The 24,208-nt window shown below is 35.8% G+C and overlaps 2 protein-coding genes and 1 long non-coding RNA gene across 3 annotated transcripts; 2 read left to right on the plus strand and 1 right to left on the minus strand.

The window, feature by feature from the left end:
* The first annotated feature begins 14,337 nt into the window (after positions 1–14,337).
* Positions 14,338–15,840, plus strand: LOC120343497 (transmembrane protein 98-like). Its single transcript, XM_039412698.2, has one exon. It carries the CDS (start codon positions 14,485–14,487, stop codon positions 15,184–15,186), a length of 702 nt encoding a protein of 233 aa, XP_039268632.2. The 5' UTR covers positions 14,338–14,484; the 3' UTR covers positions 15,187–15,840.
* An 82-nt stretch (positions 15,841–15,922) lies between these two features.
* Positions 15,923–18,030, minus strand: LOC120343486 (OTU domain-containing protein 5-A-like). Its single transcript, XM_039412678.2, has one exon. It carries the CDS (start codon positions 17,975–17,977, stop codon positions 16,079–16,081), a length of 1,899 nt encoding a protein of 632 aa, XP_039268612.2. The 5' UTR covers positions 17,978–18,030; the 3' UTR covers positions 15,923–16,078.
* A 3,580-nt stretch (positions 18,031–21,610) lies between these two features.
* LOC144421054 (uncharacterized) lies at positions 21,611–23,964 on the plus strand. Its single transcript, XR_013474917.1, has 3 exons — positions 21,611–21,824; positions 22,360–22,431; positions 22,520–23,964. It is a non-coding gene; the product is annotated as an uncharacterized LOC144421054 (long non-coding RNA).
* The last annotated feature ends 244 nt before the right edge of the window (positions 23,965–24,208 follow it).

Consider the following 24,208-nt stretch of genomic DNA (forward strand, 5'->3'; position numbering starts at 1 on the left):
TAATGATATATATTCTCAATGAAAATCCCCTCCGAAATCACCTTGTAGTCTTGAATTTACCAGTTGGTAAATTTGGACACAAATAGAAAACTTCCCAATCAATCAAATTTCCTAATAATTAATACAACCTATGGCTGAAGCAGTCAATCATATAGCGCAGGGGTGTGTAACCAGCGGCCCGTGGGCCAAATGTGGCCCACAAAAAAGTGTGTGAAGTGCCAATTTTTAATGGTATGTCAGTATGTGGACCACGAAACTAGTTTTAATTAGTTTAATCTGGTAAGTGCGAGTAATTTCAATCTGGAGTACAATTTATTATCCATGCCTACAGGCCTATGATGTGACAATGCACTAACAACTAGCTTGTGAGATATCAACAACACATGCCATAAGATAACTAACCAATATCTGATTATGTTTGTGCCTGCAACTATAAGAAGGTCAATGTTACATAAAGGTGCAGCAGAGGTTTCACCCAGTTATTTGTATCTGGCCCTCTTGTATTAAAGGCTGCAAACCCCTGATATAGCTTATAACTATACCTCTTCCTCATATGTCAGAATAAACGGCTATTTCCTTTTACATCTATAGAAAATCTATATGCGTACTTTATAATACAAATGCTCCAGACAATTATTTTACCTGCCAACAAGCTTCAGTGGTTAAATATTAATTTGGAGTAGCCACCTGTATGATAAAGCAACACTTTTAAACTGTATAAAAGGCGTGATTGCGAACAAAGACCAAGTAAACATAGATCCGATATTTCGGTCGCGATTAAGGGTATTTCCAAAGGTAAATCCCCGACGCCGACATCGTCGTATCGTTCGACGTCTAAGATATGTTTCAGAAATAACAAAAGAGTTATGGGAAACAGCAATGCAATTAAATATATAAATATCCAACAAAAGTATTTATCATCCTAAATCTTAGTTAAGGTTATTCGAAAACATAACTTTGTAATACATTAGGCTACTTCTAATCACAGCTGTTCTAAGGGAAATCCCCTTTCTATGTATAATATTACAGGGCCACGCCTTAAACGTGCCTAAGCCCCACTGAAAAGTCGGAATTCAAGGTTTATTGTACAATCAGAAAATTGCATTGCCTATCCTGCATTGCCTGTTCAGAATTCTCTAATTTTAGGGGTAATATGGAATTTTCGAAATAAAACATTTACCGTATTTATCCAAGTTTTTTGAAAAGCATAGTGAAAGATCAATGTAATCCGTTTCCTATATTTTACTACAGAACTAAGTTTTTAATTTATCTTTAGATTGGCAACATTGTGTGAGAAATTGCGATATCTGTTGGAAAATAAGCAGAGGATGCCGGACTGCCAGTCCCTATCGCTGATACTTTTAGTTTACTCATGATATCACAATTTTGTCGCTGTGATACCCACCATCGGTCAGTGTAATCGCTTCCCAGTAACGCAGTTTTATATAGTCATAGTCATAGTCATAGTCAATTTTATTTTTTCCAACCAGCAAAAAAATAACATACAAAATCAAAAGATAAACAAAATTTAACACACATTTTTACTGGGGAAGGGAAGCCGCGGGGAACCAAATTTGGTTATCGAGCAGCGACACCCAAGATTCGTCATCTAATTTAATTTGGAAACTCGGAAGTTATGTTTTAAGAATAAAATGTACCGGTACAGGTTTGAAAATCCCATCCCACCGGATAACTCGTAGGGTATTCCCTGATTAATCGGGTAAGTAAAGGTCTGAAATGCTGATACGTGTTGTATATATTGGCTAGAAATAGCCTGATTGCGAACACTATAAACACTAATAAGGAGTTTATATATAACCATAGTTTAAATAGGCGCAAACATGCAAATGGCAATGAATTATAAATAGGCCATGTTACAGGATGAAAAGGACGCGGGAAATCAGTGGTGGTTATCGAGCAGCGGCACCTATAAAATAACTCTGGACACTATATTATAAAGAAGAAAAAGTCGAATCAAGTGACAAGTGTAAGTAAATTGGAAAATAAAATGCATACAATATCTCGAGGCAATCTGCTATAATCAACAGTCGCTCACTTCAACAAAACACGACTCTGAACATCACTAACTTGGTAACCATGGAGATGGCAATAATGGACTGTGTCACAACAATACTATTGCTGTATTGTGATGCGCATTGTCTAGCAGTCGGCAATAAACGTCAGATTCTGAAGGCGTAACACTGGCATTCAATTAGACGCGGTGCATATTGAGAGCAAAGAAACAGGTAATAAAATCTTGTAGCATTAAATAGAAAGACGGAATATCTGTGACGCTAAAATTAAATTAAACGAGATACGGTAACGTGGTAGGTACCGGTAACGGTATAGCCTTCTGTGATAAAAGTTTCGTTGTTTTGTTTGGCATTTTAATAAAGCTGTTGAGGTGCATGTTAGAAACTAATTTTCTCCGTATGTCTTAAGCCTTGTCTTTGATTTTATTTGCCCCGTTTGTGTTTTTGAGAATATATATGTTAATATTTTTTTGCATACGTGTTATGAATTTAACATTATATTTAAATGTCATTCAACACTTTACATAGTTCAAGTTTTGCCACCAGTCATCTTTCAGTGTTAATACTAATCACTTCAGCATATATGATGGGAGCTGACTTCGACTTCGATATCCGTATCGTTCCCTCCTGTTCATACCAAAACAGTTTTATTTGCTGGCTATTTTATTGCTGACTGTATTTTTTGGTTGACAAAATAATAAAACTCTCTCTCTCTCGTTGTACTGCCATTGGTAAAGACGTGTACAATTCAATTACGCAGCTGGAGTGTCTAAAAATGGCGAATTTCTAATGTAACATTGACATCAATATTTAGCTACAGTCCCAATTGACGTTGCCTTTACTGTCGAAAAGTTTAGTTCGTTTTAGTCAATTAAGCCTGTTGTAGTGTGAAACTGTGTGTGTCTACTATCCTAATAGAAAAATCATCATGGAGGTTTTGTTGCACTCATTAGGACGCCTTGGTTGTCAGTAAATTCCGGACCACCGGGACGCCAGACGTCAATTCCAGGACTGTCCCAGCCATTCCCGGGACGGTTGGTAGCCCTAGCATCAGCAGGTCTTGAATAGTTTTAGATTTTGCCTACTTTTCCGATTTTCTGTAGGCTATATGTGTGTGTGTTGACTTGCATTGTCTATATATTTGTTTTAGTGTTACGGAAAATCGAAATAAACGTTACTTTACTAACCGTGCGTTGCGTCTATATTATGTTTGTTACCGAGCGTCGTGGATTCTTAATGTGAGTGCCCCGTATTGGGTTCGATACTGATTGAGACATCCTATCGGATTTCTGCGCCCTCGAAATATAACTACTGATATAAATCTGCCCCAATAGCCTTTTAAAACTACTAAAATTAGGCTTGTTTGCGTTACACTACTCGAGCCGAATGATCGAAATGGCGTCCATATGACGCCATAATGGAACAAGTTAGTTGCACGGGGTTGAGACTGATTTGACCTTATATATCCCAAAGCGTTATATATTATAATATACTATAATCGGTATATCCGAGGCTGTGATTGTTGTTATATCTGTGCACGTGTTAAGACTTGCTGTTTTGTCTGTTACTGCTATGGTGTCTTAATTTTGAAGTGCTTGACTCTTACAATAAAGTGGTGTTGTAATGGAAACTTGGTGCTTGTTTATAAAGATCTAAAGGCAGAATACACTACAGCCGGATTTGCCATTAGGCGAGGTGGGCTGAAGTCTAGGGGTCTCAAGCCCCAGGGGGCCTCAAATTTTAGTCGGTCGAATATATGAATTAGTCTCAATTTGAAAAACTATATCACTTTACCCTTAGGCTTACCATACGTCCCGGTTTAGCATGGACAGTCCCGGTTTTGACGAGCTGTCCCGGCGTCCCGGCCGGTTGACTCAAATGTCCCGGTTTGTCAGCACGGCTGTCATGGGTGAAAAATTCATATTCCTTATTGTTACAAATTTTTTTTAATGGTGGCAGCCCATTTACCACTGTTTTGCGACACACTTCGCTAGTTCAGAGAGTAAAAAATTGCTCTATTGTTATGTCACAATCGGTATATGTTTTAATGCGTTTTCTGGCGTTAACTACAATGCCGTTAAGTTGTCGAAATGCCATAAAAAAGTACAAATTTTCTAATGAGTTGAAAGGAGATTTTCCTTATTTTGCGCAAACTGAAGGAGGAAAGGTACACTGTACGCATTGCAGATCTGTTTTCCTATTAGTAAAGACGGTCGTTCTGATGTCAACGATCATATCCACAGCAGGAAGCACAAAACATTAATTGAGGCATCGACTCGACTGACCAATTTTTTGCGATAACAAATTCGGATGATTGTTTGTCGTTGGCAGCCGACATTTGCCTATCACACAAAGTTTTGACTGCACCTCTAAATTAATTTTAATTTTTTTAGCCTAAATTTGCATTAACTTGTAAATATACACAGTTAAAATTTCTGATGTCCGCTGTCTGATAAGCGGATTCGCTGATTTTGCACGTTTAGCCAGAAATAAATGAGAGTCGATGATTTTTAATTGAATTGCTCCGCTGTTCTCCTCTGAACCTAATAATGATTTACTTTAAACCAGTTTCGTATCAGTAACCTTCGATGCATCAAACAGAAAGAATTTAAAGCTTGTTCCAGTTGTGGTTCGTTATTTTTTTACCTGATGTTGGTGTGAAGATAAAACTATTAGAATTCAAATCTTTACCCGGGGAAACCGCCAAAACTTTTACTGAATACTTGCTCTCTTTTCTCGGAAAAGTTGTTGGATTCTGTGCGGATAATTGCAACATCAACTTTGAAGGCGTAAAAAGACGAAAAACAAATAATGCTTTTTTTTCAAATTAAAAGAAATATAACCGGTATAGATTGTGCGTACCATGTAGTTCAACAGTGCACTGCGATGCCATTTTCAACATGTCGTAGATACTTTGCCTGTTTGTGTTGTTGTCGAAATGTATAAATATTATTACATTTACACTGTCCGAGTAACAGAGGAGAAATCATTCTGCGATTTTGTTGATAGTGAGTATCAACGGCTATTACAGCATGGCAACACTCGGGTTTTCCCTTTATTACCTGCTTTGCAAAGGATTACGGAACTGTTTGAAAGCTTGATAAGTTATTCAAATTCTCAAGAAGGATGTCCTACTCTTATGCTTAAATGTTCCAGCGTACGAACTTCACTTGAAATTTGTCCTTTGCCAGCTCACCTACTTCAACAAAATTATTTTAATTTTGAAAAAAGATAATACTAATGCCGTAGATCAGGGGTCGGCAACTTACGATTCCAGGGCCGGATCCGGCCCGCAAAATATTATAATCCGGCTCGTGACGCTTCACTAAATTATAGTAACAAAACAGCTGTTTTGACGATTATATTTTTTAAACTAAATTATATTATAACCTAACAAGTATATAATTCACAACTACTTGTTTAATGAGCCTATAATTTAATTATAATTAGACAAATGGCAACAAAACGCAGAAAAATGATGCGAAGTGCAAAGGGTTCAATGGCGCTGAAAATATTCAAATGCAATTTTTTGCGATGCAATGAGGAAATAAATCTATATTCTATTCGAAAGATGTATTACTGCTTGATTTTTATTATAAAAAGTATCATCCGTTCGGTTTCAGCTTTCTAAAAATATGTACGGCCCGCCAATGACTCACAACCCTTAATTTTGTCCCGCGAACGACAAAAGGTTGCCGACCCCTGCCGTAGATGTCAGAGGTGAAGCTAAATTTGAAGGAAAAAGGGTGAAGAATGTTAATTCCGTCGCAATCACTTGTACTTCTGGAATCCATGGAACGCTTTGGCGAAATCGATGTAACTGTATTTAAAAAGAATGTTTGCGGTATATAGAGCTGCATGATGAAGTCTACAATGCTCCCCAGGCCCCACATATGGCCAAATTCAAAGGGTGATTTAAACTGGACTAAAGTGTTTGGTTTGCAAAATTGATAAATGTTATGTTTGGTTAGCTAGTCAGGTTTTGAATAGAGATGCACTTTTCGACGAATACTGATAAAGAGATATTTATCTGAGCATGGTCCAAATGCAATTTGGCTTACTTTGCGGTTGAATTTAAGTGGACAGAGATGTTTAACGTTTTTTCTAACAGAAATATTAGCATTTCGAATTTGCAGAAACTCGTTCATTTTGTTTGCCAGAACATCGGCATCTGTTGAACAGATTTTTTCTCCATTGTTCAAATTTTCTGGTCTGGAAGCAGGTTCAGAATGCCAGAAGAAAATATAAAAGCACTCGTAACCTGCAAATTTAATGGTGATGTCTCTTGTTATCAGTTTTATGACAAAATCAAAACAAGAATTTTTGAGAAGGGTTCCATCTGCGAACAAATACTTTTGGTCTAAATAAATAATACAAACTATTTTTTTGTGATTTTTCTAATTCAATGATCAGTATAGAGATTTACAGCCGTATATACCCGCAATGGCATGGTGGACGTTTCAATATTACAAAGACTGGCAATCAACCGAATGTTTGCCAAATCGCACCGTCCCGGTTTTTTGTTTCAGATTTATGGTAAGCTGCGTTACACTACTCGAGCCGAATGATCGAAATGGCGTCCATATGACGCCATAATGGAACAAGTTAGTTGCACGGGGTTGAGACTGATTTGACCTTATATATCCCAAAGCGTTATATATTATAATATACTATAATCGGTATATCCGAGGCTGTGATTGTTGTTATATCTGTGCACGTGTTAAGACTTGCTGTTTTGTCTGTTACTGCTATGGTGTCTTAATTTTGAAGTGCTTGACTCTTACAATAAAGTGGTGTTGTAATGGAAACTTGGTGCTTGTTTATAAAGATCTAAAGGCAGAATACACTACAGCCGGATTTGCCATTAGGCGAGGTGGGCTGAAGTCTAGGGGTCTCAAGCCCCAGGGGGCCTCAAATTTTAGTCGGTCGAATATATGAATTAGTCTCAATCTGAAAAACTATATCACTTTACCCTACTACTCCTTTTACCCTACTAAAGTCTTTCCTTTTTTAATATAAGAATATATATATATATAGTCATGCAAATTTAAGAAACAACGACGAAACTAAAATTTCTTAATAAATAAATGAATATTTTTTGATCTTTTTTCATCAATAATTGGGCCATGCATCAATTCTCGCGACCAGGAGCGGGTATGGCAGCCTTCTATTACAGCTTCATAAAGTGATTTAAAATACAAGTTACTATCAAATATGCTTGAGTGGTTGGCGTAAGTATCTTATTGTAACACAAATTTAGTACTTTAGAATTCATTTAATGGAGCTTTACTCTCGTTTACCGTAAGTCATCCAACTTTATACGAACTGGTATATAAATTGTTTCAAAAAATGGACCAACGATATACTTAAACGACATTGTTATAAGTTCGCGAACTTTTTATTTATTTAAATTAATAATAGTGGGTGGTATTTGTGAGGCCCCCACCACAATGACATCATAGGACTCGTGCATTTTATTATGACACCAAGTGATATATATATGTAAAATAAATGTATTGTGACATATTAAAAAAAAACAATAATATGCAAAGCTATCGTGCGTGAAGTTGGCAACCCAAAGGATAAGGCAGGCGATCGTTTGCCGCTATTATAGGCGTAGCCATCAGGAGATAGTGAAATGGCTAGGGATATTTTCAACATGTGTTTTTTCTAAAAGAGAATTGGTGGCATTTGCAGTGAGACACAAACACGTATGTCTTTTTCAATACCGTTTTGCTCCATTCGTGAAGGATTATATATTCTATATATTTATCTTAATAAGAACAATGCACGTGTATATCGTCTGTGAGTTTTTGAAAACTTGCTATTTCGTAAGAAATAAACAAGAATATCGGTCAGAGACCGAAGACTTAACGATCGAAAGTTGGGGGATCCCCAAAACAGCGCTCTTACTCCATAATGACACTTTGTGTCCCATCACTAATTAATTAATAACTCGCTAATTATACGACATATTTATCCAAAATCAATAGGCTACTGGTCCGACATATGATGAATGCACATGCAAAATCTGAAGCAGATTCAATCTCGCATTCGTGAGATATCGCGTATTTATTTACAGTACTAAAACTCTCATGACTCCTTCTTGCGTTGACAGTGCCTCCAATTTACGTTGAAAATATTCTTCCGTTTTATCGACGCAACCTGAATGGTTTGACGCAAAGAGAGTAGTTTTATCGATTTGGCAAGAATTTTTTCATAAACAACATACTTTGGCGTACCATTTACTTCAGTGATTGTCCACAGTTAGGGATGACGAAATCGAGTACGGATTCGATTACAGAATCGATTCTTCGCGGAATCGACTATAATCGATTCCGATGCATTGGAATCGATTCTCGAGATTAAACCTTAGATTGCAAACAATGTGTAACGTTTTGTGGCAATTCCTTCACATATATGCAGTGGTGGGATTCAGCCGGTTCGCACCGGTTCTATAAAACCGTCTAACGGAATTTTATGAGATCAGCGAACCGGTTAGCATTACTGGTTTATTTGCTAAAAATATGACTTTTTGTAATAGAACCGGCTGAAAATATGACTTTTGTGATGGAACCGGCTGACGAAGAAATTGAATCCCAGCACTGCATATATGTAAAAACTGCTCTACTGCTATGTTGAGTTGCTACGATGCCGCATGAACGATGAACTTAACTATATATATGTATATATCGTCACGCTAATAACCGAATTGCGCAAGTCATTTTTAGCAGTTTTGAGAAAAACGTAAAAAACTTCCTAATGATATTGCTATGCCATTGAGAGTCAATAATTTGCCATGGTTCAATTTTTTGATCGTAGCCGGATTTAAGTTAATTTGACGTCATAATGGCGCACTGTGACTTAGGCAGAAATGTGTCTATGACTTGGGAACATACGCAATTTTGCAACTTTACTATATGCACCAGTCCTGAAAACTAAACAATCCAAAAACGAATGTAATTCTTAGTATATACGAAGTCTAATTCCCAAAATAGCTAATTCGCTTCAATTACATTATTTTTTATGTTTAAAAATATATATTCCATCAATACAACACGCTCTGCACATCCACCGTGTTAAGACTAAAGTTAAATATAAAGAATAAAACAGCAATGTACCCTTATATAAAAGCCAACCAAGGTGAATTGGACTCAGACAGTGAATATCACAAGTGCACGCCTTCCTATACTGTAGTAGAAATTGAAATTTATAAGCGCTAAGCTAGAATCTGAGATGCAAAACTCGAAAATCCTTCGCCGAGGTTATATTGTCTTTGTGACGTCACAATAGTCATGCGTTAACAATGATAATTCATTATGAAGAAACAATTGAACAAATTTGCATATCATACAAAATCTCTATTTTTATGGGTTTCGGAATTCTTAAAATAAAATCTGAGTTAACAGACAGGTGCGCAGCATAACATAAATACCTATTTTATGAAAAACTCAAAACCGCCAAAAATGACTTACGCAATTCGGTTATAAGCGTGACGATATATATATTTCGCTAGAAGGCTTTTATGTTTATTTATTTCTGAAATCTCTGTGGGTTCTGAGGGATTCTTTTTTTGTGCGATTTTGTGTCCTGTGACAGATTGGATCCTCATACTACTTAGGTTTGGCCTTCTTGTCCGTCCATATATTTGAACACCGCTCTCTTGTTTGATTTCATATGCAGTGGCGCAACCAGCGGGGGGGTTACGGGGGTCGTGTCCCCCCCGTTTGAATTTCGTTTTTTTTTATTATTGTTCTATGTTAAAACAACGTCGTTCCACGGTCATAACAATCCGGTGAAAACTACTTTTTTCCAGTGCTTTATCACCTCGACGTAATTTAACACCGCCCGACTTCAATCATACCTTTTTGCTGATAGTTACGTAATAATCGCTAACCCCGCGTATATGTTTGTATTCGAAAATGAGATATGTTATCTCAAAAAAGTAGAAATCGCGCGCTGTCGATGCGAATTGAAAGCGACAATAGCATAATGCTATCTCTCTCTCTCTTGTGACGAATACTCTTGTGCTTCATCATCTTGACTCAATGTAACGCCGCCCGTCTTCATGTTATAATAATGCAGTAGAAATTATTTTCGGAAAAATATTGCTTCGAATAACCTAAGATTTTCTACATATTAAAGGCCGAAAACCGAAAACGCCGTAAACATCCTACCGCCCCCGTCCACGTTCTGATTTAAAAACATTCCACAATTATTTCATTTTTTACCGCAATCGAAAGCAGCCATGTGTGGCACGGCAATAACTAACAGTCGCCGTGAAAGGTTTTCAATAAACTCTGACTTGAAATGCTTATAAGACGTCGAGGACGTTTTTGGTTGAAAATTTTTTACATTTGTTATCGTATATTTCAATTTAGTCAAATTTTTTAATTTCTTGCAATCTATAAAATAGCTTCTAAATATTATTTGGTTTCTATCGGAGATTTTATCGTTATCCCGAGTCCTGACGTCGTTGATAACAATATCGTTCATTTTAAGTTGGAGGTATTGGTTTATAATCAAAAAAAAAAATTATAACACATAACATGAAAAATTTATATCAACGCTGACTCAAAAAGTAAAACACGTTTTTCCATCTTCATTCTCCATTATTGGCGGACGGAAATTTGGGAATCGGGTTTAACTAATTTGATTATGATGACGATGGTAAACAAAAGTACACAAACATACCATACCGTTCTCAGTTTTTAGTCGTTATTTCTCTGTCCTTTCTTCTTTCTATGTGCATATTAAGACCAAAAAACGTGTTTTATTATTGAATTCTGCGCTGATTTGAATATTTCATGTCGGCTGTTATGTACTTTTGTTTGTAAATGAATACCGCTAACTTTAACTGAACGGATGTTGTTATCAATGCCGGATGCCGACGAAATCCGCGATAGATATTAAATACTATTTAAGAGCTATTTTATACGCGCTAAATTAGAAGAAATGAAAAAATTTCCTGTTATGTTCGGTCACTATCGAAACTGAGGATGAAAACAACTAATTAAGACACAATTTGCCGAGGACGCCTAAACCATCTCGACTAAGTTAAATACCCGGTAGGAAAATATTTTCAATCAAAAACGTCCTCGAAGTCTTATAAGTTCTTCAAGTCGGCGTTTATCGAAATTCTTTCATTTCAGCTGTAATATATTGCCGAACCACACATGGACGACGACGCCTAGGATATGTGCGCCATATTTGGGATTATTATAAACACGAAAAAACAGTATTTGAAGTTTGCGATATTTGAATTTAAATTCGATTTGGACATCCCTGCATTAAATTAGTCAGTTTTTAGTTGTGTTTCCAAAAATTAGTTGTAAATCAATTATTTTAATTGTCATTATGTCTTCCGGTGAGCTTCAGTTTAGTTTAGAATTTTTCCGGGGTTAGGGTCGGGAAAAGGTCCATTCGCAAGAAGTGCATTTTGTTTTTAGTCTTGACGAATTCACCCAACGAGCAAGGCGCGGCACGAGGGAAACACTGGAATTTATTCAAGCCGTGTTTCACTATCCACGAGGCGCAAAGCGAGGAAAACGTTGAAAATAATTAACAGCTTTTCGTTAGCAATTCGCTGGAATGGAATGAACGGCGTTTTGCTACCCACGAGGTGCAAGACATAGCGAAGCGCCGTTAATGAACGAGTGCAAGGTAAGCGAAAGGCTGGGATTTAATCGATGGCGTTTCCCTTTTAACCATGAGCAATTTATCGTGGTCAGCGGGGCGACACCTAGTGGCGTTGCGACTTACGTCGTGGTTGCACTGTGTAAATTCCGGTCGGACCCCCCCCCCCCCGTTGAAAACGGCCTGGTTGCGCCACTGTTCATATGGTATTGCTTAGGTGGGTATGTTTTCTCGGTAAGATATGTCGAGTAATCGAGATTCGAGAATCGGATACTTGATTATAACATGGAAATCGAAGTCTACCGAATAAAAAGGATGGTTTAGTCGTATGGATAAATGTTTGCCAGATTAGGACCAAGGTACACTTCCAATTATAATGTAATATACTCAACTAAACTATACACTGGGAAATATCATTGACGCTCGTAACACTAACACCCAATCGCATTTACTACTATACCCGATCACAAATTTCTCTTTTCAGCTTTCAAATCCTAGTGACTTGTGTGAGCCGTATTACATGTTCAGCGGGAGTTATGTAACCCCGTAAAATCTTCACGTAACCTCGTCCGGGGTGAAGATCCACAGTTAGAGAACCACTACCCTGGATCAGTGTTTCTTCAACCTTTTCGGAATCGCGTTACCCCATTTTATATCAAAATTTGTATTTTTTGAAACAATCCCAGGATATGACCCGATAATTATCTCAATCAGTTTTGGCCTAGGATAGAAATAACTATAGGATTTATGGTTTCTGGACTCGAGTTGGAGAATAGGCATAACAAATTCGTGTCTGCAACTTACAAAGGGCACAATTAGATGATTTACATAGTCACATAAATCTGAAATATCAATATAGAAATCGGGCTGTTTGTAGCTAAAAATAACAATAACTTTCAATATGATTTATGAGCGATGGGCTAGTTTCCATGAGCACAATCTTCTACTCTGGCAAGGATTCAGGAGGGATAAACTTGTATCACTTTATCAGCTGATCTCACTTTCACATCAGTTTGATCTAACCATGCAGTTGGCAAACTGCCTGTAACCGGCAAATCTTACCACGTGACTAAATAAGTCAGCGCCAACTTGAAGTACTTATGACACGTCGAGGAAGTTTTTGATTGAAGATATTTTACAATTATTATCGTATATTTTAACATAGTCGAGATAATCTGGGTTACCGCGGCAATGAATCTAAAATCAAATTATGTCGTAATTAATCGTTTTCATCCTTAGTTTCGATAGTGACCGGTATGTTAGTCGTTGATAGTGACCGAGCATTTTTTGCATTTCTTGCAATTTACCCCGTATGAAATCCTTTTATTGTTAGACTGGCGTCGTTGATAATAATATCGTTTAGTTCAAGTTTGCGATATCAATTTATAAGCAATAATAAAAGCATAACAGCCGACATGAAGTATTTAAATCAGAGCTGGCTTGAAGAAAAATAAAACACGTATATATAGTTTCGTAAGCAAAATAAAAATCAATTTCCCCCAGTAGGACTCAATATCGACGGGGATGGATAATTGTGGCGAAATTTAGCTCAACGATGTCACGCTGACGATAAACAGTCAAAATTCATAACAAAAATTAGCCGTGTTAAAATTCCGAGTTATGTTGATTTTACTGTACAATTTAAAACATTTCACTGGGCGCCTAGTTGTTCTTTTTTCTGTGCTTACCAAGATGCACTACAAATCATAAATACTGTAATGTTTATCAAGTCTATTTCCTTAAAATAGACTAATTTCAATCAATGATAATATCACAAAAGTCCAATTCCTATGTTCCTGGTGTTAAGAATGTATTCGAAATTCATATTCAAAAATATTTTTTCGAATGTATATGAAATAGTCAAGTATTCGGTTGTGGCTATTCCTGGTATAATTACTCCCACACAAGGATCTGTGGCATCGGATGAAGTAGAAAATGAGCCCAATTATTACATGAGATGAGGGCAGGGTCGCATTGAGAGGCCCCGTGCTGTGCTGCTTGTGAGTCCCTTCTCTAACAATGACGTTATTCGTATTATTCTGGTGCCATTTGGACACTGCTTTGTCATTAAGTAGAAATCTTCGTGGAATTATCATTAGCGTCCCATGCTCTCGGATTAGCCTCTTGTGCTTTCATTTTGTGGATTTGATCCTGGAAAATATGTGCTATTATACATTAAATTCGATGGGTAATAATGATGCCATGTTTTACTGTTTGTAACAAACGTGTGTTCGTCTCGAAGGCAAAATTTAGTTTCGAAAATGTCCAGCCTTACTTACGAACCATTGTGTGAATAAACTTGATGGTTCAAGTTTTTTCAGACTACTTTGTACCAAACCGTTTGCGTGCCACATTAGAAACGCGTGCTTTGTGTTGTGCACCCTATGTTTAGTGGATTTTACACCCCTGTACTGTAGCCTACGTGTTTCTTTACTTCTTGTAAAAAAATTTAAACTTCATACTAAATTTTGTGCAAAGTAACCTTTTTTATATGTCTGTTTTTCAGTTTTGTTGCTTATGGTGGAAATATGTTTGTATTGTACTTGTCCCCCGGTTCCACGACGGACAGATTTAAAAAAAATTAGGAGATAATTTCAATCTTGAATAGATGCTTTATTAAACAAAACAACTTTAGGATTGCTTGTATTACTCATTGAGGTTAAAGGTTGTACCCACGGTTCATATTCTTTCAACGATTCACGAATGTCAACAAATCGCCTCAGGCGACATCGCGTATGTCGACGAATGGCTCAATAAAGAAGGCTGGATTGGCACGCCATATTTCTTTGATCGATCGACATTACTGCTGATCAAGATGGAAACTGTAGTTGTTGTATGTGTTAGCTTCCTAGGTGCGTTATTTCTTGCATCGTTTGTCGCCCTTCTGGTACTTTGTCGCCACAAATACTGTAATCGACGTTCAGCGGAAGAAGCCGAAGAATACAGAATTATATCGCCAAATGCAATATCTGCGAACATGGATGAATCCGATGCCGTGGGAGAGTTGGAACTTGCCGATATCATAACTTGTGATGACGATACAATAAGGGAGTTATTGGAGACCGAAGATTGGGCCTTCGATGCTCAGGGCCTCATCCCACATTGTATATCTGTTCTACGTCTGTGCCGATCCGTTACTGAAAAATTAGTAGCAAAAACAATGACTACCGAACAGATTCATCCTGTCCAGTTGGAAGAAATTGTACAAATAGCAAAACGTGTTACTCCCAGGGTCGATGACCTGATGAGAGCAATACAACCCCCCTTAGATCCCAAGCTTTTGGAGGCACGTGCTGCTGCACTGATATTCTCTGTATCACATCTGGCTCTCATAATAAAGGGTGCTTGCCGACACAAAGGCTCAGTGGAATGGATAGATCAAGCTATGCTTGAAATGGATGAGCATATGAGAATATTAAGAGGTGTGGCACTTAATTCTGCATTTGAAACTTTCCCACAGGAACCTGATGCTGGTACTTCAAATACCAATACAGATGCAAATGTAACAAAGTTGTAAAAATGCATGTCTGTCATAAGGTATCTTGTGTATTGCAGTTAAATTAATTTTAGATTTTTTTTATCTGTATATTGCTTTACTGAAGTGTTTATAGATCTTGCCATTTTGGGGGATAAAATTACCAAAGGTCATCTCATTCAATGAACTCTGTTTCCTATTTTGTTTTTTAAACTCTAGTCCTGTTATGTATCACTTTGTTAACTAAACTACTCAGGGGTTTGCAGTTAATTACTGACATATATATATAATACCCATTGGAAGGTTTACAACCAACATTAAATCTACCACTAAAGTAGAGTGTTAACACTGATTTTTGAACAATTGCTAGCGCCTTCTTTATTTGATATTCTTTTCTGTAAATATATATTACCTTAATAGCATTTTACTTTTTTTATAATGATGATGTTCCGAATCTTTTCTCATAGTATTATCACATTATGTTTTATGAAACAGTGTTTGATTTTTGTACATTTTTTCCATCAAATCAGATTTTTAATAATGACTGAACACATGTATCTGGCGACTACATTCCAATACAGCCTGATGTTTCTGGTGCTGAGTTGATTCTTGCCAAAATTGATTTTTCTTTGAATACTATTACATATTTTACCTTTGTTCGGTGGCAATAAATTTGCAATATATCATCAAACATTGTCAGTTTGTAGTGATTATCATATGAAATTGGGAAAAAATTCTGCAGCTCATCAGAGGTTAATAAAGGAAACATTCCAAGGTGTTGATATACATTTAGAAAATTTATTAGCACTAAGAGAATAATCTATTAATTCCTTTGATCAAAGTACACGGATAAAAAAAAAATTTAATTAGTGACCTGAAGGTTTCTCGCTTGTGCCATCAGTCACATCTTATAGAAAATTCATTAGAAATATAGCTATGTATATTTGCTACAGGTGGCTTTGGAATGAGTAGCATGATGTTTTAAAGCGTCCATATACTCTTGTTGTGAATTAGCTAATACTTTAGATAAGACCTGCCACTCTTCATCCTCAGCCACCCAATCACCGGTAGATGAGTTTGTAGCAGTACGATTGAACTTCTTAGGGAATTCTTTCACTATTTTGGGTGTTTCTGGTTTAGAATAAATGTTCGAAGCACTGGGTTCTCGAGGGGGTGAAAGTTTTGCATTAGCAAGTTTTGGCTGTATTTCTTGAATTTTGCTTGATTTTTGTTCAATATATTCCATGTAAGATTCACGTGCCACCTGTTCTAATATGGCATCATCGGTGCTTTCCCAGTCGGTGGCTTGAACCTTGTCATTCAACATCTGTTGTTCCCATTCCTCACATGAAGCTTCTAGAGCAGAGTTTAGCATGCCTTTATCAACCATTCCAGGATTGAGAGAAGGAAGTCCTAGCCCAACACCTATTGTTGCTTTATATGGATCTATGACGGCATTATAATGTGAATTTTGATGATAGCTAACTCTTATTGGTGGGTTTGCAGTTAAATGACTAGCTTGAAAGGTATTTATGGGTTCTGTTGCATACTGGTAAACCTCAAATGGACGATTATAAAGTTCCGCCATGGCTTGCATTTCCAAATGATTACCATACTCAGTTAAATCACGTTTTCGGTCTACATATGAATGGAAGTCTTCTGTTACATAATTACTGTAATAATCAGAATTCTTAATCATGTAATTCATGCAATTTTTGCGTACTTCATCATGCATATTTTGATCTCCATATACTTGATCAGCAACTGCTCTGAACAAACAAGCTCCATCCTCTCCCATTGGTCTTATTATGAAGCCACGAACCTTTTTTAGTTTTTCTTCAAATTCACTTTCAAGTGTTTTAAAATCTACTCCACGATGTAATTTTTGCAAACGATTCTGATCATATTCATCATCAGAGTTATGTTTTGCATCATTCACTTCATTTGTGGTATTTTTATCTAAACCAGAACACGATGTATCCAACATACTGCTTGGGGAACTGTGGGAACTTTTGGGGAAATTGGAAATATTAGAAAATTTGTCTGGATTTACTGTCATAGCCCTTAGAAACCCAGTCGCTTCATTGGGGAATTGTTTATATTGCCCATCCATATCATTAGCTATGAATGGATTTTCATTTCCCAGTGTTGTTCCTGTTCCATAAGGCCTAACAGCAGCACTGGTATTGCTGTCAGTGCTTTCTGCAATTTCTTCAGTTTGCAAGTGCACACGATGAACTTGAACACTGGTTTTCATATGAGATTTTGATAATTTGTTACTCTGGCCATATGGAGCAGACCTTCGATTTTTCTTTTTATGAGATATCTTCTTATCAGCACTCTTTTTCCCGTGTCGAGCTGAATTTTTGACAGGCTGTGAAGATGAAGGCATGTTCATATCACTTGTTTGTGATATTTTAGGTATACCAAGCTGAATACAATTCCCATCAACAACAGAATGAGACATTTCATTTGATGTTGTCTCTATCATTGCAGTGAGTGAATCACTTTGTGTAGGTACAGCACTGCTTTTTGAGAGGCCCCTTGGTTTCAAATGATTACGCAAAGCTAAGTCTTCATGAATATTCACTCTTTCAGCTTCATGAGGTGGAACTTCAATTCTTGGATTTCTGTGACCCACCATTGGATCTCTCCAGAAGTTAAAATCATTAGCTGGACTAACTTGTCCACTTCTGTGTTGGGATGATGGTCTATAACCAGAGTGACCACTCCGTGATTTCTGTTTACGATTTCCATTATCATGATTTTGTTTTCGTGACTGTCCCGTTTCTTCTTTGTTTTTAGCAGTAACTTCCCTATCTAAAATCGTCATTGTGACGACTATTACAGTTTATTCTATTTCTTCTATATAAACAATTAGACAAGATTTAGATGGATATGATAATGCATTTAATTAAACAAAATAGCCCTTATAGATTGGTGGAACAATAGTTTTTGTTAATATGCACATTTTGATTCAATGCACTTTAGGGTGCTGATGGCAATAAGATAAAAAGTAATGCTTGATATTCCTAAAAAATGTCGGTAATAGCTTATCAATGATATTATTATAGTGTATATTAAAAATTATCTCATTTAAATTTTACAAAGCCTTAGTCGTATCTTTTCAAAAAATAAAAATCCGTTCCAAATCAGAGCACTCAGTATTAGATTTTCTAGAGATATAAAGAGATAACAACACAGGTCACATATTAATAAAGTTTTGCAAAATCCAATTGATAAATAACACTATGGAATGTTATCTGAGATTTTATTCTATACAACACCAGCCTCCAAATTACCATTATTCTAAGCAGAAAATTTGAGATCTCTGACAATTTATGACTGCGTTGGTGGTGCTTCACACATCCAAGCCATTTTAACACATGGATACTTGAATTAGTGTTAAAACAGCTGTCTACACTCACTTGAAGCATTCAATTTTGTATGGCCCGTTCAAAACTGGATATTGAAGAAGCGTCTAATAGCGTATTAGCAGTTAAGAAAAATGCTATGTTTGGGTATTACATTGACAAAAATATACCTTCCAGTTAAAATTGCTTGAAGAATATAATATATTTTCAATTCGAGTATGAAATATCCTTCATGGCAAATTCATAATGATAACTATTGCAACTTTGACCAGGGAAGGAAAATATGACTTCAATAAAACTTGAAAGGGATGTGGGATTAACCAATTGGCTGTGTATAACTCATTCTTCAGTGAAAAAAATAGTTCACCTTGAAGTTATGTCTACTATTGTCTGAATACAATGATGGCACTATTTATAATTAATTAATTACAGCATACCACTAAAACTTGGATTCCAATGGGATAATGACAATACTTGTAATTAAAGTTACAACCAGGCCTATAATTAAAAATTGACTCAACATTGTAAATTGGTACTACTATATCATGCGGATTAACAATTTACAGATACAACACTAAAATTGATGACGTCATGCACGACTTCTTAGTGATCACGGCTGCAAGGTCGCAAATTAATATTTGATACTTAAAAAATACATCCAGGCTCAAAACGGTCATTCATAGAAAAAAGAAAAACAATGTCCTGTATAAGGAAATTGCCACAAAGATTAGATAAACATAACTTTTGAGTGTGCCAGACTCGGGCAATTCAACTTTCATTGAGTTTTCATTATCGTTCTATTTTGATGTGTGAATATCTTTTCCAAGCAACAGGTAAAATATACCATTTTTTGTCTTGAAAAGGCTTAATGATTCACTCAAAATTAACAGCATCAAATGGGTTTCATATTGAAAGAAAAAGAGAATTAAACTGTTTGTTTTTTATTAAGATACATTTACCAAGAAAAAATGAAACTGGAAGGATAATATAGATAGTTTTGACACTTGTCAATCATATACAAAATAAATAGGAAGTGAATGATTTAGGAAATGCTTTACAATACAGCAATATGTGGCTTCTTTTCGAATAGAAGGATTTTCATATTTATACAGATGTGTAACTGATCAGTTTCTTGCTCTACGTGACGTGAGCTGTGCTGGAATAGTAAAATACGCTATTGCATGCATCAACATGTTGACTTGATGGTATACACATATATAGCCAGTCAACTGCAAGTAGTCTTAATTATAGACTTGTAGGGTGAATTAGAAGTTTGCCAGAACATGGGAAAAAATACATCTATTATTTTTAGCATATAAGTATTAGAAATCTCAGATAAATATAATGATATGGAATGTAAGTTGAAGTTGAGTTCATCTAAACAAACTGATATATTATATTTAAGATAAAGAATAGGAATAAACATGAAAAATTTTCGGCATGATGAAACTCAAATTTTAGTACCATTAAATCGAACAAAAAAATCTTTAAAAAAACAGTCGAGTTCACAAGTGTATGCAGGCAGTTCATCATTTTGATTCAGAGCCAAAGATCGGCAAAAACTGTGCAAAATGTCTAAATATTGCAATGTACGAGAAGATTGCTGGACTCCTTGCCTCAGTCTGTCCGTAGATTGTAGATTACGGTACCGTAGTGCACGTAACTGCTGGTTGGTTGTAAATTATATCCTAAATCCTACTGTCACACCAAAGTAAAACACAAAAGTTGACAAAACCCATTTTAAATGCCTATTAATTAACTAACCTACTTAAAACACAGAATTTTGTTAGCATATTCTACAGCCCTAATCTAATCTGCAAGTCATCCTGACATCTATGAATATACAAAGTACTTTTTAACAGCAGTCAATTTAATGTTGAAAATCTAAAAAAATATGAATGAAAATAACCTAATTTTAAAAAACAAAACCAAAAGACCTGAAATACTAAGTTACCGTACCGTTATCTACCGGTAACTGCTGACCTGAGATTCGTGGGGAAAAAAACATTGTTCTGCTCTACGGTACCGGTACCCACCCTACAACTTACTGTGATAAGATTATAAAATAAGCACATTCTAATTTGAAACCTCCTGCTGAAGACAGAGACACAGGCAGACAGGCCCAAAACCCTCACGGGCGGAGTCTGCGGTCGCTTGCTATAAACAAAGACTGGTCAAAGGGTCGGATTCCCACACACCCACAAGAGAACTTATAAAGGCATAAAACGGCTCGACCAAAATAAAAGAGTTTCTGTTATATTTAGGGAAGAAATATACCATTTCCCAATGTACTCATCGGGGTGTATTAAATGAAAGTCCCTGGACAATTACCAATCTCAATTACAACCACAGAAATCAAGCGTATCATGATGTCTTTGTGACAGACTACTACTGTACTATAAATAAATTATCCTGTAATATTTGAGTGATAAAAAAACCCACCTCTTTTCTTGTAAAACGCTTAAAAAGCGCCTATCAAGTATCAAGCTCATAATTTTTATTATAATAAGACAAAGTGCTAACTTTCAGTCCTTCCAAAAATTTCGGAAGTTGAAATTGATCTCTCAAATGAATTGTGGTAAACATTACGTCAGAAGTAGCAACCGATAATGACGTCACATAGTCAAGACACCAAAGAGGTATTATGCTGTGTTTCTTTGTAAGAAAGAATAACAGCTTACTTAAAAATACCTTGATCTGATGATTTAGTAAAAATTCGATAGTTTCTTGTTATAGTTGTCAATCTTTTTGGGATTTTTCTGAATATGGCGGCTACTGTGTATAATTTAAGGAGATCTCTTAACACTTTGGAATATAAATGAGCCCTGTTACATAATGAATATAACGTTACGTGTAAACTTTGCACTGATAGCTCAATTCTGGCAAATTTAAAGGCATATTTTGTGATATAGGCCTACGTGAACAGAGAGAGATTTTTTATTTTCGTCAACCAGTAAAAAAAAACAGTCATAACAATAAATAAATAATGGTAACAAAAAATACACTTTTTTCGGTATAGACTGGAAGGAGCGATACGACCATGCGGTCATCGGAGTCAGCTCCCTCCAAGTTTACGCTGATAAGTTCACAGCAATGACATTAAACAACATGATGCGCAACTCCGGCATTTTTGTCCGAAGATCGTATTCGATAGCACGCTCCAATGCACATACTTGACGAGACGAAAACGAGCGGATGTGTGCTGCTTTCAAGGCGTAGCACGAATGGTGTTCGTGCCTGCTTTGACAGTTGTTGTCGATTTTAATGATATTTTTGAAAGTTGGGGTAAAAAGAAATCGGTAAAAGGTAAGGTGAATGCTATTGTTGTATATCACACCCGGGCATCGCACTGTTAAGTACATGTGGGAAAGCCAGCCTTTGTCAAATACTACGAAGTTATTAATTCAGTACGGTACGTAGTTGCCCATTTGCCGAAATTACATATTTACTTACCCCTTATGGTTTCAAATAGTTCATGCACCTCCAGTTAGATTTTTTTAATCAGTGAGGATATATACTCATTGTTGATTGCTGCTCATTGTAACATACTATTACGCATTCACTTTTATTTGCGTATTGAATCAAAGTGTTAACAAGTTCACCTAACATTTCACTCATACCGGTCTATATTGTATAGTCTGATTTCTCAAGTATTTGGAGCCACGAATGCTTGTAATTTTTTGACTAAACCCTTTTATTAGTTGGTTTATATACCAAATTCAGTAAAATATTTTTCAAATAAAACATAAGATATTGGATTTATTAGCTTTTCCATTCTGAATCATATAGACTGCTTTATTTATTCTTAACGAAAATTAATAAATCTCCTCTCTTTCTTCAGATGTGAAAGTTGTGGACAAACCTGTCTAAGCATTGTGAGACTCTTGCAGCACAAGAGGCAATAGCAGAAATAGTAAGTATATCAATCAAGAAATTAAGCCGACATAAAGCAAAACTTTCAACTATTCGTCTAATCTCAATTTTCTATTATTTATTCACAGGACAACTATAGCAGACGGGGAGATATCAGAAGTCTGGCGACATATCAGTGACAGTGTGATTCCAAGAAATATAATGCATTTGAAAATAGAAAATTGCAATAGAAAAACAACCTATGGAGGCATGCAAAGACATTTGACCCTCCGGTAGAGTTGTGTATGGCCCCCACATCCTGCAGGGCTTGAGGAAAATAACTAAAAATTCCAAAGCGTAAGATTGCATAAGCGGTCTTATTTGTAAAAAGGCACAAAACACGCCAGACATACTTAAAACAGCTTTGGAAATGAGGATTACGGGTACCTCACTGCACCTGTGTTATATTTGGTTCATCAACTTTTGGTAGTACTATAGAAGAAATTCCGGAAGGGGTATAATCATCATTCATGATAAAATACTATCATATATTTTTTGAACAACTTCAATCTAGACCAGGGATCTCAAACTCGCGGCCCCAGAGAACTTCCAGTGCGGCCCTCGAACGTTTAACAATAATTGTAATAGTATTTTGGAAGTTTTTTTATTTTTATCTAAATGTAATAGATTTTTCAAACCTTCTAAAGTGAAATTGATTATTCACACAGAAAACAATTTACTGAAAGTAGTTTTGGAATATTGATTTTTTTTGTCCACATTTTGACCCAATTAGGAATACACATCAAGCTAGCAAAAGAATACTTGAATAAAACACTTGAGTAATTAAATTAAACGCAAAGTACATGAAGAAGGTGGCATTTTCGAAGAAAATGGGAGTTGTAACATTTCTGCTCTTTACAAAATTCTGAAGCACATTGTTTAATTTGTCATATTTCCATCAATACAATCAAAAAACACAATAAGCTCAGCAGTCAATATGACAAATTCGAAGACCAACTTCGAACAGAAAATTTCCATGTGTTTGTATATTAATATAATTATACAACGACTTAGTTACTAAAAATCAATATCAATAATAATTCAAGCAATCCTATGCCACGCAATGTAGTGCGAAATGTCTTGTCGAAAAAATCTGTCATTTGTTTTTTTACTGATCTATACATGAAATGATAAAAGTAACTTTTTTGCATTACTGGAATTAATTAAACATTCGTAAAGATCCAGATAAACCCATGATCATGTGGCCTCGTTAGTTAGAGTTGGTACTATAAAATCATTTCAGACTGGCCTTAGTATGCTGGTGACACCAAAAAAATGCCAAACGCCAGGACAAATGTAATTATTAAAACATTGAGTTTATACTGTAGTATTTTTGTTAATTTTAGGTTCATATATTTAGATTAAGTTATTTTTAGTGTATGTATTATTCTTTCCTTATTCAAAGCTTGTTCAAAAATGATTTTGATGGTTGTACATAGAATTTTACGATTTTTTATAATAAATACTGTAACTTGCAAATGTTGCAATAATAGTGGCATGCAAATATTAATATGTAATTGCATTTGAAAATGAAGAAAATAATAAAACTTAATCCAACTGTTTAGTTGCATCACAATATATGTCAAAAACTAAAACTATCTTAAAAATATCTTTTAAGTATACATTATCAAAAACTGTTTGCGGCTCTTTTTACAATTTTCAAAATGCAATGCGGCTCTCGAAAACCCATGAGTTTGACACCACTGATCTATTCTAGACGATTCAAGCATTGCTTTGGGAAATTATATCACTTCAATTAAATTGAAATAATCTCGCTA

The sequence above is a fragment of the Styela clava genome, chromosome 3 (assembly GCF_964204865.1).
Source record: "Styela clava chromosome 3, kaStyClav1.hap1.2, whole genome shotgun sequence".
In the NCBI taxonomy this organism is placed as follows: Eukaryota; Metazoa; Chordata; class Ascidiacea; order Stolidobranchia; family Styelidae; genus Styela; species Styela clava.

Excerpts from the sequence above, each read along its gene's own strand:
- LOC120343497 (XM_039412698.2), top strand. The coding sequence starts at position 14,485 with ATGGAAACTGTAGTTGTTGTATGTGTTAGCTTCCTAGGTGCGTTATTT.
- LOC120343486 (XM_039412678.2), bottom strand. The coding sequence starts at position 17,977 with ATGACGATTTTAGATAGGGAAGTTACTGCTAAAAACAAAGAAGAAACG.